This window comes from Phacochoerus africanus, chromosome 3 (genome assembly GCF_016906955.1).
Source record: "Phacochoerus africanus isolate WHEZ1 chromosome 3, ROS_Pafr_v1, whole genome shotgun sequence".
Classification (NCBI taxonomy): Eukaryota; Metazoa; Chordata; class Mammalia; order Artiodactyla; family Suidae; genus Phacochoerus; species Phacochoerus africanus.
In genome coordinates, this window is record NC_062546.1 from 125,165,900 (window position 1) to 125,184,904 (window position 19,005).

Genomic DNA, 19,005 nt, shown 5'->3' on the forward strand with positions numbered 1-19,005 from the left:
GGTATTTAAGGGCATACAACAGTGGTGCTTGGAGTCTCGAAGCTGATGGGATTGGCTGATAAATGGTTGTGGGGAGTGTGATGTGCCCAGCAGAGGAGGAGATGCTGTTCCCTGTGGTGCCTCCTAAGAAATGCCGGCTAGGGGTCAAAGCAGTGGAGGTGTGGTGGTTGGGGGCAGGGCTCTGTGGGTGGTGGCTGTGTGCCTAGGACAAATACTGGCACACAGTAAGTGCTCAGGAAAAATTCATTGCTGAATTTAAATTCCTGCCACCTCTCCAGGTCACTGGGTGGGGCCCTAACCAGTTGCAGCCTTTTTTTTTTTTTTTTTTTAAAGGGCTGCACCCACAGCATGTGGAGTTCCCAGGCTAGGGTCGAGTCGGAGCTGTAGCCTCCAGCCTACTCCAGAGCCACAGCAACGTGGGATCCAAGCTGTATCTGCAGCCTACACCACAGGTCACAGCAACGTTGGATCTTTAACCCACTGATCGAGGCCAGGGATTGAACCTGCATCCTCACAGATGCTACTCAGTTTCGTTAACCGCTGAGCCATGGCGGGAACTCCCAGCTACAGCTTAATAAGACACTCATGTTAGAGTACAGGGGAAAACCAAATAGAATTGTCAAGGGAGAAGAAAGCAGAGGCAGGTGTTGGTCATCCTTGGGGCCAGTGCAAGGGTCTCCTCCCTCTTTCTGTCTCCCTCTGCCTGGTCTTTTGTGGCCCCTGGGGGAATGGGGCTTTGAACACAGGAAATGGGCCAAGGGACATAGAGAATTCAGACTTGACCCCTGCCCTCCCTGGCCTCAACTTCTGCCCCCAGCCCTCTGCTTGTTCCCTGGACCAACAGGGCCAAGATCCTCAGCAAACAGCAGTGGCGCTTTGAGGGGCTGACCCTGCTGAGCTGCCGGCTTCCTTAAGGCCCCTGCTTTGCATGCTCCCCAAGTCAAACAGGCCGGTCTCGTCCTGTCTCCAGGCCTTGCCCCAGCTTCTTGCTGTCCGGAATTCCCTCCTCTCAGTACCCCGATCCTCTGCCACCTCTCCACTCCTTATCACCTCCTCCAGGAAGCCCCCCACCCCCTATGCTTCCTGTGGTGAGAGCCGGTGCACACAGTGAGGTGCTTGTCCAGCCTCCCTGCCCACAGGTCCTCACCAGACAAAGCCCGGCCAGTGAGGCCCAGGGGATAATGGTGCTGCTTTCCTGTCCTTTCTCTGCTGGCCTCATTTGCAGTTTGAAGGTCGGAAGTACTGCGAACATGACTTCCAGATGCTGTTTGCTCCGTGCTGTGGGTCATGCGGTAAGGGCTGGCGAGTACAAGGCCTCCCTGGGCATGGGCAGTGGGAGGGCTGGGAGGTGGCTCTCTGAGCATCATCTTTGAGCCCCTGCGGGCATCAGCTTCCCAAGCTCCGGGAGGGACACCTTGGGACCAGGCAGAGCGGGCAGTGTGGACGGGCTCAGGAGGGGGCCTAGGAGGTGGAGAGCAGGTGGTGAGCAGGGACCTTTCTCTTCTAGGTGAATTCATCATTGGCCGTGTTATCAAGGCCATGAACAACAACTGGCACCCTGGATGCTTCCGCTGTGAGTTGTGTGACGTGGAGCTGGCTGACCTGGGCTTTGTGAAGAATGCAGGCAGGTGAGATTGGCCCCTCATCACGGGCCTGGGGCCCCATCCAGGGGCTTCTGGCTCACTTTGTCTGGTTTGTGGGTGAGGATGGAGGCTGAAGAGAGTGAGGAGTGAGGAGTCCATTGCCAGCCCAGGCTTGGGGCTGTTCCTGGGAGCAGGCGGACCGCAGACAGCAAGTAGGAAGCAGGTGCTGTTAGTGCAGTGGATGGGTGAGGAAATTTGCATCAAGCCCCCCCCCCACCCCACATACACACAAAGTAAAGTATGGCTGTGATGAAAGGAAGGCAGGGCCCCCACTCGCACCTTCCAGCTCAGGCTGGCACTCTGAAGCCCCCCCTTCCCAGTCTGTGAGGGGCCACCAGAACCACAGTCCACACCCCTGCCTTTGCCTCCACGTGGCCATTCTTGGGTCACAGGGAAGAGAAGTTCTGGGAAGGGAGTTGTGTTGACCAAACTGAATAGCCTTCGGTTATTAAAGTGCAGTTAAGTACCAAAAAGGACCCGTGAGGGAGATACATATCACGCTGTAAGCAAAACAGCTCAAAGCGTGGCCAGCTGAGGTGGGTGGCTTCTTGGGAAGGAGTGGAGCTCTACCCCAGCTGGGTCTGGGATAGTGGGAGCCAGGTTCACAAGCCAGGCTGTGCCCCTTCCCCACCAGGCAGTGACAAAGCTCAGCTCCCCGTGACTGTCCCTCACGCTGTGTGCTCTACCAGGCCTAGGGAGGGACCGGGCAGCTGCCGGGGAGCTCTGGGGATTGTCGGGCACACGCAGGTCTGTGTGTGGGTTTCTGGCAGGAGTGACAGAGAACCAATGTGCCAGCACTGACATGCCCCACTGGCCCTGTGCTGCAGGCTGTCACCTGGCCACCACTGGAAATGTGCTTATAGGGTTCAGAGTCCTTTCGCAAAGGTGCACCTTGCACTTGAGAAGAAATCATTAGATGCTCTTCCCCACCCCTCTGCCAGGATTCCTGTGTCCCCTCTCCTGGTGGGCCGATTGTAGCTGTGGCCAATTTGCAGCTATTCTCTCTGCAAAGCTTCATCACCATGTGTTTCTGACATGGGACAGAGGTCGGGAGCGCAGGCAGTGCTTGGGAAAGATGCTCATTGTTCAGAATGTTCCCCAGCCTCCTTTTACCCTCACCATGGGGAGAAGTCACTGAGTGTCTAGTAGCCGGGAGTGAGCAGGGCCAACCTCGTCTCTGCACAGGGTGGCTGTCTGGTCCCTTCTGTTGTCCCTGTCAGGGATTGGTATAGCAGATAAGACAGAACGCAGCGCCAGGTGATGGTAACCCTCTTAGAGTTCAGTTTCTTTTCTCAGGGGAAGGGGGCCCCTCTGGGAGGAGGTGGGCTTCTTCTTGGTGAGCTTGAGGGGTGGTCCTTCTGGAGGTGGGCGGCAGGGCGGTGGCCTTGGGCTCACAGCTCCGACCTGGCACTCAGTGAGCTCTCGTTGGTCTTCCCGTCCCCACTGGGGGGTGGCCCTGGAAGCCTCTTGCCACACAGCAGGTTGCACAGGGCGTCTCGGAACTTCTCGGCCACGAAGAAGTACATGACGGGGTCAAGCGCACCATTGAGGCTGGTGAGGCAGGAGGTGATGCGGTTGCCAAGCGCCAGGATGCGCTGGGCAGCACACGAAGTGTGGTGGCCGTGGTAGCGCAGCACGTAGACGGAGCGGTGGACATGGTAGGGCACGAAGCACACCAGGAAGATGGCCAGCACGGCTGCGATCATGCGCACTGCCTTGTTCTTGAGGCGCCGCTCCACACGGGGGCCCTGCCGCAGACTGCGGATGATCAGCAGGTAGCAGGTGACCGTGGTGACGAACGGGAAGGTGAAAGCCACGGCCAGGGATGCGAGGGCGTGCTGGGAGGCCTTCTCCCGGTACAGCTGCAGGCAGATGACCGTGTGGTTGGTCTGCACGGTCTGTGGGCTCACCAGCAGCGGGGCCATGGCCACGGCCACCACCACCCAGAGGAAGGCGCAGGCCAGGTGGGCGTGGAGGGGCCTGCGGAGCTTGAGCGACTTGACGGGGTGTACGATGGCCAGGAAGCGGTCAGCGCTGATGCAGGTGAGGAAGTAGATGCTGGCGTACATGTTGAGGTAGAAGAGGAAGCCGGTGAGCCGGCACGGGATCTCCCCGAATGGCCAGTGGTTCCCTGAGAAGTGGTAGACAAGGCGGGTGGGCAGGACCAGCACGCAGGACAGGTCAGCCACGGCCAGGTGCATCAGGAACACATTGGCAGGGGTGCCTGACTTGTGGTCCCGGACGAAAAGCCACAGGGCCAGGGCATTGCCCCCGAAAGCCAGGATGAAGTCCAGGAGGTAGAAGGAGGCGAAGAGGATGTTCTCCAGTGGTGTCTCTTGGCCACATTGCTCCGTGGGTACCAGAGAGGTGTTGGCGGTCAGATCTGGGGAGGCTGCTTCTAGGCCATTCATGCTTCTGCTGGAGGCGGAGCGCAGGACAGAACCTGGAGGGAACAGGCAGACAGACTCCAGAGAGCCTGGAACCGGCCAGGCATCACTCTCTGCAGGCGTCCAGACAGGAGCCTCTGGTGTTCCTAAAGGCCACTCTCTCAGAGCTGGAGAATGGATCAGCATCACCGAGTGAGCTGGAAGTGACCATCTGTCTGAGGCTCTGGGGGTGCGGAGGGTAGAGAAAAGGACCCCACGTTTTCTGTCCTTTTCCTCCCCTGTGTGCTGAGTGGTGGAGTGAACCGGGGCCCCTGAGCCCCACTTCTCTTGGGTGGGTGGGTGGATTACGTACTCCTGAGAGCCTGCTGCAACCCTGCTCACCCCTCCAGGACCTGCCGGTTCACCGGGTTCCCTGATGGCTGCTGAGTCTGACACTGTGTCCCCAGTTCTCCCAGCACCTGCCACTGGAGGGCCTCACCAAGAACACAGTGACAGACAGTGTCCTGGGAGAGCAGAGGCCTGCTCTGTCTGCCTGCACCTGAGGGCCACCCAGCCCTGGGTCTTCTGAGCTTTCTGGATTCAGCCCACCAGCCCCATTTAGCGCATCTTAAGGGGTGGAGATTTGGGTTTTAGAAATCCCTGTGCTGGGGCCCCAGGCCAACACTAGGAGTAGTTTAACAACCAGGAGGCAGACTCTGTTCCAGGAGAGGAAGAGCCATTTTTCTCAGAGGTAGGGAGACTGGCCAAGCTCTGCAACCCTGGAGAGGCCTGGGGCCCAGGGAGGCCACCTCTTTCTGCCTGGCCTCATCTGCCTGGTTGTCCCACACCCGAGGGGCTGCAGCCCAGAGCCCTGCTGGCCTTGGCAATGGGCTGTTTGTTCCTGGTGATGCCCAGTTCTGGATGGGTGCTCCTTGATCCCTCCCCAGCATTGATAGATTCCTGTTCTGTTTCTGGTCAGCTGGGGAGATCCAGGAAGGGGAGGGAAGATCCCAAACATCCTGCCTCCCTCACTGGGCCTGGGACTGGGAGGTGGGGGCCGGAGAAGCAGGACCAGAGCAACCTCTGCCCAGACCCCGCACAGCATGTGGTCTGAACTGGAGTTGAGGGTGGGGGAACTGCCAGTTCCTTCTCATTCCTTGGGGTTTCAGCCTGGAAAACCCCTGCCTGCAGTGCAGCTTCTGTGGCTCCCCTGAAGCCTTACCTCCCAGCACCCACACTGCCTGACTATGCAATTGGGCTGCAGAGAGCCTGAGTGGGGCTCACCAGAGATGAGCAACATCCCTGCAGCGGCAAGAGTGGGAGGGGAGCAGCGCCCGAAGTGGCTGTCCTGGCTGAGTGGCAGGGGACATGGCTCTGGAGCAAGTTCTCTGTAAACTTCTCCAACCTCTTGTCCTGTCCTTTTTTTTTTTTTTTTTTTAAAGGGCTGCATCTGCAGCATATGAAGTTCCCAGGCTAGGGGTCAAACAGGAGCTGCAGCTGCCAGCCTATGCCACAGTCACAGCAACACCAGATCCGAGCCACAACTGTGACCTACAGCACAGTTCATGGCAACGCCGGATCCCTGACCCACTGAATGAGACCAGGGAACAAACCCACATACTCATGGATATTAGCCAGGTTCTTAACCTGCTGAGCCACAACGAGAACTCTTCTCATAGTCTCCTTTTAATGTCCATGTGCGCTGGAGGCAGCCTGTGAGGAGGAGGCTGATGCCATCCCCAGGCGAGGGTTCCTGTTAGAGGGAGCAGGGCGAGTCCAGACTGCAAAGGGCCTCTTGATTCTCCCTTTCATGCCTCATCAGCCACCACCAGGGTGCCTGGGCCTCTCTGCCCGGATGGCTGAGCAGGAGGAAGCTGGGGCATTGTGAGTGGGTGGTAGGGAGCATCCGGCCAGCGGTTCTCAAGCCAAGAGGGAGGGGGACGCTTGCCTAACCGTATACATTTTAATTACTGAAAGACCCAGGGAAGTTCTCCTACTCAAATTACCTCTCCTGGCTCCAGAATGGTTTAGGCTGCCTGAAATTCTAGTACAGAGGTTGTTTCCTGTCACTTCCAGATGTGAGTGACCTGAGTGGGGAGACTCGAAGGCCAAGTGAGGGAAGGGTCTTGCTGGAAACTGAAGGTGGGGAGGGGCTGTAGAGGGGCTGAGCTGTGCACCCTCTACTCTGGGCTGCCCCTAGGCTCAGATTTTGCCTGCGGTGCAGTTGTCACCCAGCCCCTCCATGAATTCCTGTTGTGGCTCAGTGGGTTATGACCCTGACTAGTATCCATGAAGATGCCGGTTCAATCCCTGGCCTTGCTCAGTGGGTTAAGGATCTGGTGTTGCTGGTGCTAAGGTGTAGGTTGGTAGCTGCAGCTCTGATTCTACCCTAGCCTGGGAACTTCCATGTGCTGCAGGTGTGGCCCTAAAAACAAACAAACGAACAACAACAACAAAAAAAAAAAATGCAAAAAGTAGGACTTTCACGGAGTTCCTTGGTGGCTCAGCAGGTTAAGGACCTGGCATTATTCCTTCTATGGCTCTAGTTACAGCACTGGTGTTGGGTTTGATCCCTGGCCTAGGAACTTCTACATGCTGTAGGTGTAGCCAAAAAATAAAAATAAAAATAAAAAAGTAGACTTTCAGGATGGTGACAGCAGAGCAGTCAGCTGAGTGTGGGACCCTATGTGACTGCACAGGTGGGCCTGCTAGCACCTGGCTTTCTGCTCCTGCCTAGTACCCTCCTCCTCCTACTCTGCTGAAGGCTGTGTGCACTGTGCTCTCTCTGGGGTACAGACTTGATTGTTTTTTTCTTCTTCTTTTTATGGCCACACCTGTGGCACATGAAGGTTCCTGGGCTAGGGGTCCAATTGAAGCTGTAGCTGCCAGCCTATGTCACAGCCACAGCAACACCAGATTGAGCCGTATCTGCGACCTACATTGCAGCTTGTGGCAATATCAGATGCTTAACCCACTGAACGAGGCCAGGGATCAAACCCACATCCTCACAGACACTATGTGGGGTTCTTAACCCACTGAGCCACAAGGGGAACTCCCCAGACTTGATTTTAAAACACTTTGAGGCTTGTTTCTGGTTTGTGGAGGTTTCCCTACCTCGGTCCCATCTTAGGAGTTTGATGCTGATTTTTGCAGTGTGTCTGCAGTGACTCCTGCTCCTCTCAGAAACACCTGCACTCACTGCCCCGCCATGTCTCACTCAGGGCAGGGCAGCTGGGGTGTGTGGGGTGTGGCCTGGGTAGTGTGGGGTCCCCTTGCTGTGGGTCAGGTGCAGGGCTTCGACTCAGTGGAGGGGACATGGGTGGGTTTGGTGGCATCTCTCGGGAGTTACCAGCACTCCTCCCTCTTTACTCCTCATCTGGCCCCTCCTGGTGTCACCTGGCTAGAGGTGAGGAGCATGGGGGCTGTCACTGCAGCCGTTGGACTGGAGGCAAGGCACTCACTCTCCCTTTATTTAAAAAAAAAATTAAAAATTTTTAGTGCCGCACCTGCCACATGTGGACATTCCCAAGTCGAATCAGAGCTATAGCTGATGTCTACGCCACAGCCACAGCAACATCAGATCCTTAACCCACTGAGCAAGGCCAAGGATGGAACCCACAATCTCATCGTTCCTAGTCAGATTCGTTTCCGCTGCGCCATGACAGGAACTCCTGTGTTGGGTTCTTAACCCACTGAGCCACAACGGGGACTCCTCACTCTCCCTTTAAAAGCCCCTGGGTGAGACAGGAACACTGCCCATGGTCTGCTCTGATTCACACTGGGCGGCCTTGATAAACAGGCTGGACGATGACCACAGAGAGGCGTCTCAGGCATAGGGATGCCCACCCCTGCCCTCCTCTGCTTCTGCTGGGCCTCTAGACTCCCCACCTACCCTTACCTCTCACAGCCGGTCCGTGTGGCAGGTGGGTTGCGGCCTGTGGGTGGTGGTGCTGGCCGGGGGCTCCGTGCAGCTCTGGTGGAGGCTGGCTGGCTATTTAAGGAGAGGAGGGGAGGCTGCAGCCCCTCGGGCCCTGAAAGGCCGCTTCATTCCTGAGGGGTCCCCTGTGTGGCGGGCCACTCCTACGGCTGCCTCTGCTGCCACTGGGCCGTGAATATTCCAGTGTCTCCCAGCCGACATCTCCCCCCACCCGCCCCATCCCCCAAGCTTGGCCACCGAGCGTCACAGAGGCCAAGTGTGTGACTGTCTTCGAAGCCGTAGAGTGGGCGCCGGCTGGGTGGGGGCCTGGCTGGGACTGACAGACACAACAGGACGTTTCAGAACAGGGTAATTTCCTACCCGTGGGGAGGGAGACAGGGAGGGGCTGGCTGCCATGGCAATGGGCCCTGGGCTCCCAAGCCTGCACTGGCCATCAGCAGAGGGGGGGTCTTGTGAATTGGGGAGGGGGGGTGGGAGGCTGAGGAGTCTTGTTTGATCAAATGAGAGGGGACTCTTTCAGGACACTTGCTGTAGGGTTCTTGTGTCCTGCCCTGTATAATGAGGGCCCCTTTGGGCGTGTGGAATAAATCATGGCCTTTATCTTGAGCGGGGCACAGCTGCAGGCTGCCTCATAATGGGGCGCTGTCTGTGCCTGTGGGGACCCGGAGGCCTGGCCCTCGCCTGTGCGGGCTCCTCCTTTGGACAGGAGGCCTAGGAAGAGGGCTGCTGCTGCACGCCACCCTCTGGCCCCCAAGATACCTCCTGGGAGTCAGGGGGTGTTTGGATGTTGACAGTGGCTGTTTCTGAGACGGGGCCAGCAAACTTCTACCTGTCTTTCCCCAAATGATATGTCCAGTAACACGGGGAACCAAATCACCATTTTGTGAAATCCTAATTTCAAAAGACGTTAAAATTTTTGGAGTTCCCCTTGTGGTGCAATGGGATTGGTGGTGTCTTGGGGGCACTGGGCTTCGCGTGCCGGCCTGGCAGGGTGGGTTAAGGATCCAGCATTGCCGCAGCTGCAGCTTAGGTTGCGACTGCAGCTTGGATCGGATCCCAGGCCCAGGAACTCCAGATGCTGTGGGGCGGCCAAAAAGGGAAAAAAAAAAAAAAGACTTTAGAATTCTTTCCCTAAAATGTTTAAGGTAGTGCATAGCCATCATTGAGGAGCACCTGCCATCAGGACTGTCTGAAATGTGTTCCTTCACACAATCCTGGACACTTGGCTTTACTGCCCATTTTACAGACGAGGAAACTGAGGCTCAGAGGGGTGAAGTAACTGGCCGGTGATAAACCAGTAGGAAGGCAGAGCCAGGATTTGAACCCAAGCATGTGTCACTCTAAAACTTAGGCTGTGTATGTATATGTGCTTTGTTTTGTCCTGGACTTCTCTTGCACCTCTATGGTGAATTCTTAGGCTTCATCTTCATTCTACCTGCAAGGAAATTCTGCAGGTTGCCCTTAAATTTGGGGCTGGGATCATGTCTGTTGAAAAGACATTTCCCAGGGAGTTCCCATTGTGGCTCAGCAGGGTAATAACCCATGAGGATGCGGTTTTGATCCCTGACCTCATTCAGTGGGTTAAGGATCTGGCGTTGGCCGCAAGCTGCGGTGTAGGTTGCAGATGTGGCTTGGATCCTGTGTTGCTGTGGCTGTGGTGTAGGCTGGCAGCTGCAGCTTCAATTTGACCCCTAGCCTGGAAACTTCCATATGCCGCAGGTGCGGGCCTAAGAAGGAAAAAAGGAAAGAAAAGATGTTTCCCATCTGGGGTTCCTTCAAGGGAGCCCCAGTTCTGTGTCACCTGGGAGCTGGTGGGGTGGGTGGCCCCCTCCCGCTGTGGCCTGGGGTGGCTGCTTGGGAGGACTGGCTCACGTGGCTTGAAATAACGGGGTCTGGCTGTCTGCCGTGAGCATGGATTAATGCTGTTGGGCGATCGATGATGGTGGCTTTAAGCATGTTGACGAATGCAACAGAATTTGGAGGAATTGTGCAATTTCTATAGCTTTGAAACAGAAATCATTCCATGTGGGTCCTCCTGCCAAGTATACTCACCAGAACTGGAGCGAGGTGATGGGGAATAAGAGCTGTGTCCATGACAGACAGTGGGCAGCAGGGCTGGTGTGGGGAGGCCCTGAAGAGGCAGGGAGCCTGGGGCACAGGGTGTCTGGGGTGCAGAGGGGCAGAGCCTTGCTCAGGAGATGAGGACTGTAGCCATGGCCCGTGTCTTGGTCCCTCGATGGGTAGAGTGATCCGGGGGTCCCAAGCCAGGGGATGGCCTTCCAGTCTCAGTGACCATGTTGTCCTGGCAGGGGGGAGATAATGGGTGCTGTTCTTCCACTCCTGTCTTTCACAATCATTTACACATTCCTGCATCAGGAGACCCATGCCAAGCTGCTGCCCTGTGTGGGGCACATGAGGCCCAGAGGAGCACAGCTGGGGGTTGGCACGCGGCTGCTGGGTGCTCGCTCAGGCCCTTGCCCTTCACCCCTGGGGAGATGGGACACATGTAAGGCCAGCAGTGGGTCCAGCATAGAGTCCAGACCCAAATATGGTGGCAGGTGTTGTGGTCAAGGGCATGGATGCTGAGTTGGTTGCTCCGGCATCTAGGATCTGCTTTGCAGGAGTGGGAGTGGGAGCTGAGTCTGAGGGTTCATCTCTTCAGGAGACTCCCTGACCCACCTGTGAAAGAGGCCGAACCTGGTATCAGGTTGCTGGGCGGCTGGTGAGAGTGGGTTGGGGGCCTGGAAAGGCCCCGGATGCATTGATAGCGCTTACAGACTCGGTGGCAGGTGGAGGATGGGGAGCAGTGGATTAGGGCCTTTGTATGTCTTTGCCCGGGGACCCTGAGTCTAAATTCCTGCCGCCTTTGAGACCCAAGGAAACAGAAACCATGTTGATTTCTCTCTCAGTGGAGACCGCAGCTGTTGCCCAATGGAGGGAGTAACATCAGAAACTACTCCAAGGCTTTTACAAAAAAGACTCTGTAATGACAGTCCCTGGGTTTGGGGGGCCTCTGTCTGACACAGCTGTGCTTGTCTTTGGAGACAGAGAGCCTGCAGACGTCCGGGCTCCCCTTTGTCAGGCAGGCCCCCGAGGAAGCGGGCATGCGGGCCCAGCAATCCCCTTGGCTGTGAGCTTTCAGGGCTGACCGTCACTCTACACTTACTTGTGTGTTAAAAGGCATTTGAAAATGAAAGTGAATTTTTTCCAAAAAATGTCCATGAGATGTCTGCTCTGGTCCCCAAGATGTCTTAAGCTCAGAAAAAGGGTAAAGAAGAAAAGTACCATGTTTGCCCTGCTGTCCAAAGCTGGCCAGCACCAATTTTCCACTGTTTCCTCCCAGTCTTTGTCCTATGCAGAGGCTCCCTTTTATTTATTTTATTTTATTTTATTTTTTGTCTTTTCTAGGGCCGCTCCCACAGCATATGGAGGTTCTCAGGCTAGGGGTCTAATTGGAGCTGTAGCCACTGGCCTGCACCACAGCTCACAGCAATGCGGGATCCTTAACCCACTGAGCAAGGCCAGGGATCGAACCTGCAACCTCATGGTTCCTAGTCGGATTCGTTAACCCCTGAGCCACGACGGGAACTCCCCAGAGGCTCCCTTTTAGAGGGCATGTCTGTGACCTTCCATGCCACAGGACTGTTCACTTGCTTTTCTGCACCGCTGGGCTGAGCCAAGCCCCTGAGGCTTCCCGGCAGCTATTCAAGCTGCAGGCGGAGGTGGTGGTGGGGTGTCTTCTCCAGGGCAGTGGCCCAGGCTGTCTGGGGAAGAAGAGGAGGAGTGGGTCTGCCCCTGACACCTGCCTCACTTCCTGCAGGCATCTGTGCCGTCCTTGCCACAACCGCGAGAAGGCCAAGGGCCTGGGCAAGTACATCTGTCAGCGGTGCCACCTGGTCATCGATGAGCAACCCCTCATGTTCAGGAATGACGCCTACCACCCGGATCACTTCAACTGCACCCACTGCGGGTATGTGCACAACCAGGGTCCTGCCACCTGAGCAGGTGGACAGCCAGGTGGAGGTGGGATGCCTGCCCTGGGCAGTGATGGTGCAGGAGAGGAGGACCAGGTGGCAGAGAGGGAGGTGCTGGGGCGGGTAGAATGGGGCAGAAGGGCACCACTGCAGGAAGCTCCTCTCTCTGGGGTGTGTTCAGGGAGGACTTGAGGCTTGGGGGGCAGGCCCTGGGTGAAGCTTCGTGAAGGGGATCAGAGGCATGGAAAGCAAGAGTGGAGAGGAGGGGTTGGAGCTGGTGTTGTGGAGGGGACCAGAGAGGACAGATAGGCTGGGCTGGGGCTGGAGAGCACAGGTTGCTTTTTGCAGGGGCTGTGTGGGAATCCTGCACCCCAGGGCCTGTCTGGGGCACAGGAAGTCCCCAAAAAGCCAAAATGAGGAGTTCCCGTCATGGCTCATCGGGTTAAGAACCCGACTGGTATCTATGAGGATGTGGATTTTATTCCTGGCCTTGCTCAGTGGGTTAAGGATCCAGCATCGCTGTGGTTGTGGTGTACTCAGCTGTGTGCCCACATGACAGTCCTCAGAAGGACAGGGATGCCACCTTGGGGCCCCACGCTGTCTTCCAGGAAGGAGCTGACTGCAGAAGCCCGGGAGCTGAAGGGCGAGCTCTACTGCCTGCCGTGCCATGACAAGATGGGTGTGCCTATCTGTGGGGCCTGCCGCCGGCCCATCGAGGGCCGTGTGGTCAACGCATTAGGGAAGCAGTGGCACGTGGAGGTGAGCAAGGCCGGCCCGGCCAGCGGGTGGGAGGCCCTGGCTCACATTCACTGCTGAAGTCTGGCTCCGCAACCCCTCCACACTCCCACCTCAGGCCATGTGACCGACTCCCAGCAGGGACCTTCCTCTTGGATGCTGCCCCTCCTTGTGCCTGGCCGGGGGCAAGCCTGTCCATGGGACCCAGGAGACCTGAGCCCACAGACAGTGGCCGGGCAGGCATATCCCCTTCCTCCCTTCCCCTCCTGGCCTTCTAGAGGATTCCAAAGTCATGAGGGCACCTTGGGAATGTTTGCCCAGGGGGCCCTGTGGGATTGTGGTTGATGGAATTTGGCTGTGGCTCAGTGGGTTAAGAACCTGACTAGTATCCATGAGGATGTGGGTTTGATCCCTGGTCTCACTCAGTGGGTTAAGGATCTGGTGTTGCCACAAGCTGCAGCATAGGTCACAGATGCATCTCGGATCCTGCGTATAGCCCCCCGTAGACATGGGAGCTGGGGCCCCCTGCAGGTGAAGTGCTCAGATGTGTCCACACCTGGGTCATCTGGAGCAGTCGCCCCTATGCTGGGGCTCTGATGGCCTTACGGACACTGCCTGGAAGGGAGGTGTGCAGTCCCGTGACCGGGCCAGCTCTGTGTCCCACAGTTTCTGCCTTGGGTCCTTGATGCAGCCCCTGGACCCCAGCCCCCCGGGGGGAGGGTGAAGTCACACACTGAGCCTCTGTGAATGGAAAGACGTGTCCAGGAACCCTGGCCTTGTAGATGTGTCCAAGGGAGGCAGACAGGAGGAGCCCTCCCAGGCAGTGCTGTGCTAGGAACAGAGGTGCCTTTCATGCCACAGGTACCTCGCCAGCACCTGACACCAGGGCTGAGGGTGCTGAGCTGGGGAGCAGGCCCTGTGTCCCCAGAAATCAAGGAAGGAGTGGGGTCTGCTGACCAGGGGCAGTCCATGGAGGTATTGGCCCCACAGCCCTCCTGTGAGCCTGCTGAAGCCTCCTCCTCCTGGCTGTCTCTGGGGGGAGGTCACCCCAGCCCTGATGCTACCCGCTCCCTCTCCTCCCAGCATTTTGTCTGTGCCAAGTGTGAGAAGCCATTTCTGGGGCACCGACACTACGAGAAGAAAGGCCTGGCCTACTGTGAGACCCACTACAACCAGGTATGGCCTGGGGCAGGTTGGAGGGGCCATGGGGAGCCCACAGGGAGGCAGGCTAGGAAGGCTGCCCTGGGAGTGGCAGGAGAGGGTGGGGGGCAGCCCTCGGGAGACCATGTGGTGGGTGCTGAGGCCAGCCCTGTGAGCTCAGGGTCTCGGGACCTGGGCAGCCCTCCTAGCCTCAGGGTCCCCTTTTGAGAAATGTGCCTTGGGGCTCAGGCCTGCTCTGAGGACTGAATGAGATGACAAGTGTGGAGTCCTGGGGTGACATATGCCACCATCTGCCTTCCTCCCACCATGCCTGGCAAAGCCGCTCCACTGCTCTGATCCAGCAGACAGGGTTACTGCTCTGGCCACACTTCTCAGGACACTGGTGGGAGCAAAGGGACCTGAGGGGCAGCAAGGCCAACCTGCCGTCTTCCCAAGGGGGGTGATTCAGTTCTGAAGCTGTGTCCTGGCAGGAGGGGCTCAGGAGGCCCAGGCCGATGGGGACAGCTGCCCTTTGGGTGGAGTGGGGGGGCCACGCCCTTGGCCCTGGCCCCAGGGTACACCCATGCCTGCAAGTGTGTTTAACACCTACTTTGTCCACAGCTCTTTGGGGACGTCTGCTACAACTGTAGCCACGTGATCGAGGGTGATGGTAAGGCCCCTCTGTCCCCTTGGCCCTCCCCTGGCCCCCTATGTCTGGGCTATAGGTCCCACAGCTGCATGCCCAGCTCGCCCTCACTGTGTACAGCTGGGCACGTGGCTGGGCTGGGAGGGGCCCACTCAGCCTGCCTCTGCTCCCACAGTGGTATCAGCCCTCAACAAGGCCTGGTGTGTGAACTGCTTCTCCTGTTCCACCTGCAACAGCCGGCTCACCCTGAAGTAAGTGGTGCTGGCATGGGGGGGTGGGGTGAGAGGTGGGGCCTGCACAGAGTCCCGTCCCTTCTCTTGGAGACTGGGCTGGGGCTCAGGTTGGAGGCTGGCTTTCCATGGGCTCTTCCCTTCATGGGGCCTTCCTGAACGCCAGCTGTGATCAGGCTTTGGGGATGCAGTGGGTGCAGGCTCAGTCCCAGCCCTGAGGAGGCAGATCCCCCAGGCACAGTGAAAGGAAGTCACACAACTTTCCAGCACCCAGAAGACGCTAGGTTCTGGGGAGAGCAGGGCACTCCAGCTCAGGGAACAGCACACTCAGAGCAAAGGAGCCAGACCTCATCTAGGAGGCCGGGGGGGCAGGACAGCTGGAGCCATGAGGTGCAGCCTGGTTTTCAAGGACACCAGGGAGCCATGGAAGGTTCTGGGTGTCAGCATTCAGGAGAAGTCTCTAGGCCAGAAGGGAGGCCTGGAGGCCCATCTCCTTGTCTACCATGACCTCTGGTCAGAAGGTCATCCATAGGGCCTGGCCCATTGGTGGGGAGGCGGTGAGCTGGGTACTGGGGTCAGAGGAAACCCCAGCTCTCCTGACCACGGCCCCCCATCCCTAGGAACAAGTTTGTGGAGTTCGACATGAAGCCCGTGTGTAAGAGGTGCTATGAGAAGTTCCCGCTGGAGCTGAAGAAGCGGCTGAAGAAGCTGTCGGAGCTGGTGGCCCGCAGGGCACAGCCCAAGTCCTCAGGCCTCCACTCTGCCTGAGAGGCCACCTGCCCATGTCCTGCTCCAGACAGCAACGCTTCTGCAGGCGGCTTTGCTCCCCACCAGCATCCTGTATATGTAGCCTCTTCATCTCCCCTCTCCCCGTCTCTCTGCTCAGCATCCCTCCTCCTCCTTCTGGTCCCTCACCCCCACCTCCTACCCAGGCATCCTTCCTCTCCCTCCTTCCTGCAGCCCCGGGTTAGGGCACTGGATGTGGTGAGCCTGCGACAAGGTCTGCATCCACAGCTCCAACCCAAGAAGCAAACTGGGGCCGGGGTTACCTAGCCCAGCCTGTCCTGACCTGTTCCATCCCCATGGGCGGCTTCGTGGCTCATATTCTCTGTGACAGCTTAGCCAGCCTCCCCCCTGCAGGGGGCCCCACATGTGCACGTGGCATGGGTGTGGCACCCAGCCAGGCAGCCACCCCGGCAGCTTGTCTGTCCCACGACCACGTGCTCAACCTGCTGCCAGGGCACGTGCTCACTCTCCCTATGCAGCCTGGGGCCAGGAGGTGGTGGGCTCTGTGGGGGTACATCCCTGCTCTCCAGAGAGGACAGCACGGGACCTGGCATCCGACTCACACTTGCACAATGAATGAAGGCTTCTTTACACGACCCCCGAGGCCTGTGTGGTTTGTGGCATGGTGGGGGGGGCGGTAGGTAGAGGGGGGAAGGAGGTGAGGGGGCGGCTGCTGTGGACATGCTGCCTCAGGCTCGTCGAACACTTACTCCCTCGGCAGGACAGGTGTTCCAGCGCCAGTCTGCCACCTGGGCCTGGACACAAGGCTGGCAGAAGCCCTCCATCCTGAAGGCAGGCCTGGTGGTGGAGTCAGGGGACAGGCTCCAACAGGGCTGTGGGGTGAACCTTGGCCTCCAAGGCCTGCCTCCAGCTGTGCCCTCTGTCTGGGCAGCAGCTGCCTCCAGCAGACCCTCCTGGCAGCAGCCTGTGTCCCAGTGCCCTTCAGGGAAGGAGGAAAGGTGTGTGGAGAGCCCCATAGGAAGCACTGCCCCAAGTCTGAGAAGCGGAAAGGCGGGTAGAAGGAAAGAGGGAAGAGAGTCATTTCCCGAGAATGGAGCTGCCACCCATGTCCCTGGACGAGTCAATTTGATTTTTCTGGAAAGAACCCTTTGCTGCCCACTGTCTCCCGGACTTGCTGCCCACCGACACACTCCCCATTGCTGCGTGGACTTTTATTGAACATCCTCTCTGCCATCTACCCGCTGGCCTGGAGGCCTGTCCTGGGCTCCCTCCTTTGGCCCTCACAGCACCTGGGGGAGGCCCCCCAGGTGCCCAGGGGTGTTGGGGGGTGGTGTTCTGGGGAGAGAGCAACATGTAAGGCTGCCTGCAGAGGGCAGGCCCTGGGCCGAGTGAAGGGCCCTAGGGAAGTGTCACTAGGACCCCCCGATTGGGGAGGGTGGCTGAGTGGACAAGAGAGCCCCTGCTGCTATGGGTTGGCTGGGGGGGCCCTGGAGCCCCGCTGCTTGTTCACAGCACTCATCAATGTCTGCACATATGAGGTCAGCAGGTCGTCCATCTTGTAGCCCTGCATCGGGGGAAGGGTGGGGTCAGGATCTGAGTGGTTCAGTTAAGTGGGGCTTGGACCAAGGCTTAGGGAGGGGGGCAACTTCCGCCTCAGTGACACACTGGGCAGGGCAGTGAAGAGAGAAGCGGGGTTCCTACGGCTGGGCCCCGAGTCCCCTTCCCATCCCAGAGTGGCCCAGGACCACAGGGGCCCTGCTGCCAGGCCTGGCCACCATGCCTAGGTGACATGCCCAGCCCTTCCTCACTGCACCTCCTTCCAGGCCTCTGCTGACCCAGCCTGGCCTAACCTGTGCTGGGCACGGGGGGCTGGGGCCTCCTAGTGAGCAACTCGCCCAGCGACTGTGGGAGGTCAGGGTGGGGGAAACCCAGTATCGGGAGCTCTGGGTCCTTTGCGTCTGGGCTGCAGGTAGGGACCCAGCACCCCCAGCAGGTCCCCAGGCCTCACCAGTGAGGTCTCACACAGCAGGCGGCTGCCCCGGCCCAGGCTCCCCAGCACCATGTGGAAGTAGGTGCTGCCGCTGCTCCAGCTGGCGATCTTGGTGAAGGGGTAGGTGGTGAGTAGGTCCTGGGGGCACAGTGAATTGGGGGGTGGGTGGGAGCCAGCTGAAACCCCAGGTGCCCAGGGTCCCCAAGTCTGAGCTGCTGCCCGCAGTCCTGCAGATATGGGCCACGTGTGGGGAGGCCGGAGGGCCTCCCCTCCTGTGAGGGGCACCAGGACCCCAGCGGCCTCCCCAGCCCCGCCCTCGCCCTGCTGCTACCTTGGTCTTGGGGTGGATGAGCAGGACCCCGTGCCGGTTGATGGCGATGAGGACGATGTCCGGGTAGGAGGGCTCCGAAGTTTGCTGGGAAGGGGGTCACAGCGATCACAGCCTGGCCTGGGAGGCCACGTGGGCACCTTCCCGAGACACATGCACGCACACACAGGCACACGTGCTCCCCAGACCTGGCCACTGGCCCTGCCCGGGTTGTGTGTTTGGGGCCAGAGCTGGTAGGTCCAGCTCGGCCAGGACAGCTGGGCCTGGGGTGGCCTACCTTCACCTCGAAGAAGGCAGACCCGAATGTGGGCCACCGGCAGATCCACTTCAGGAAGGCCACCTTGGCCTCCTCCACTGTCTTGTCCCTGTGCTTGTCATAGGCCAGGAGGATGCTCTGGGGGAGGCGAGGGCCAGTGAGGGCCTGAGTGGAGGCCAGTGCCCCACCGAGGCCTCCACGGGAGGCTCCGCGGTCCCAGCCCAGAGCAGCAGCGGCTGGTGCCCGAGGCCATGGGCGGCGTGGGGTGGGGAGCTACAGCAGACCCTGTCCGCCCACCATGGCCCACCTGGGGGGGGGGTCTGTCGGGGCAGCAGCCCAGGGCCCTCTCCCCAGCCCTTGCCAAGAACCTTTTTCCACTCCTCTGAGGACATCACACGTGTGAAGTTCTCGGGCACGAGCTCCCTCAGGATCTTGGGGATACTGGCTAGCTGGGATCGGTCATCAGCAAACTGGGCCTTGTAGATGAGGCCTGCCAGGTGGACGGCATCCTCTTGTGAACACTTGTGGAACCCGCGCAGGTACTTGGGCAGCTCCTGGGTGAAGGACATGCTGGGGCCTTAGGCTGCTGTCCCATACCCTGCCCACCCCCACCTCACGCTCAGGTGGTAGGCCACCCCCATCCCAGAGACTGAGCCCATGAAGCTAAGGTCCTCAGGGTAAGGTTTCCAGAAGCGGGAAGATGACTGAGTGGGGGCCCATCTTCTGTGGAGGCTGCCTGCTTTGCCCCTTCAGGGCAAGGCCAGTGCTCCAGGGGTTGTGGGACCCTCCCCCTCCCCTCTTTCTTCCCCTTCCCTTCCCCTCCCCTGCAGGGGTGTTGCAGGTGCTGTTAGGCCACTGACCCCAGATGCTTCTGTCCCTCTACTCCCAGCCCCAGAACTCTCAGGGGCTCAGCCAGCTCACCATGAGGCCCCGGGTTGGAGGTGGGGGCCCCAGGGCAAGGTAGCCATGCTGCCTCCTCCACTCTCAGGGCAGGTGTGGGATGGGGTGAGGGT

The 19,005-nt window shown here is 58.9% G+C and overlaps 3 protein-coding genes across 4 annotated transcripts in view; 1 reads left to right on the top strand and 2 right to left on the bottom strand.

Annotated features, from left to right (window-relative positions):
* The window catches only part of LIMS2 (LIM zinc finger domain containing 2), a 37,568-nt gene extending 21,515 nt beyond the window's left edge, over positions 1-16,053 (top strand). For both annotated transcript variants that reach the window (XM_047772618.1, XM_047772617.1), the window contains 8 exons: positions 1,226-1,292; positions 1,508-1,628; positions 11,767-11,916; positions 12,529-12,679; positions 13,739-13,831; positions 14,417-14,465; positions 14,617-14,692; positions 15,292-16,053. In XM_047772618.1, coding sequence (XP_047628574.1) covers positions 1,262-1,292; positions 1,508-1,628; positions 11,767-11,916; positions 12,529-12,679; positions 13,739-13,831; positions 14,417-14,465; positions 14,617-14,692; positions 15,292-15,439 — 819 coding nt within the window. In that variant the 5' untranslated portion in view covers positions 1,226-1,261 and the 3' untranslated portion in view covers positions 15,440-16,053. The remainder of the gene's footprint in view (positions 1-1,225; positions 1,293-1,507; positions 1,629-11,766; positions 11,917-12,528; positions 12,680-13,738; positions 13,832-14,416; positions 14,466-14,616; positions 14,693-15,291) is intronic.
* On the bottom strand, positions 2,364-4,082 carry GPR17 (G protein-coupled receptor 17). Its single transcript, XM_047772620.1, has one exon. It carries the CDS (start codon positions 4,052-4,054, stop codon positions 3,035-3,037), a length of 1,020 nt encoding a protein of 339 aa, XP_047628576.1. The 5' UTR covers positions 4,055-4,082; the 3' UTR covers positions 2,364-3,034.
* Positions 16,054-16,627: 574 nt separating the features above from the next.
* The window catches only part of MYO7B (myosin VIIB), a 71,840-nt gene continuing 69,462 nt past the window's right edge, over positions 16,628-19,005 (bottom strand). Inside the window, exons 42-46 of the mRNA XM_047772621.1 lie at positions 18,361-18,546; positions 18,014-18,130; positions 17,740-17,823; positions 17,427-17,546; positions 16,628-16,982 (exon numbers count right to left, since the gene is read on the bottom strand). Of these exons, the coding sequence (XP_047628577.1) occupies positions 16,884-16,982; positions 17,427-17,546; positions 17,740-17,823; positions 18,014-18,130; positions 18,361-18,546 (606 nt within the window). The 3' untranslated portion in view covers positions 16,628-16,883. The remainder of the gene's footprint in view (positions 16,983-17,426; positions 17,547-17,739; positions 17,824-18,013; positions 18,131-18,360; positions 18,547-19,005) is intronic.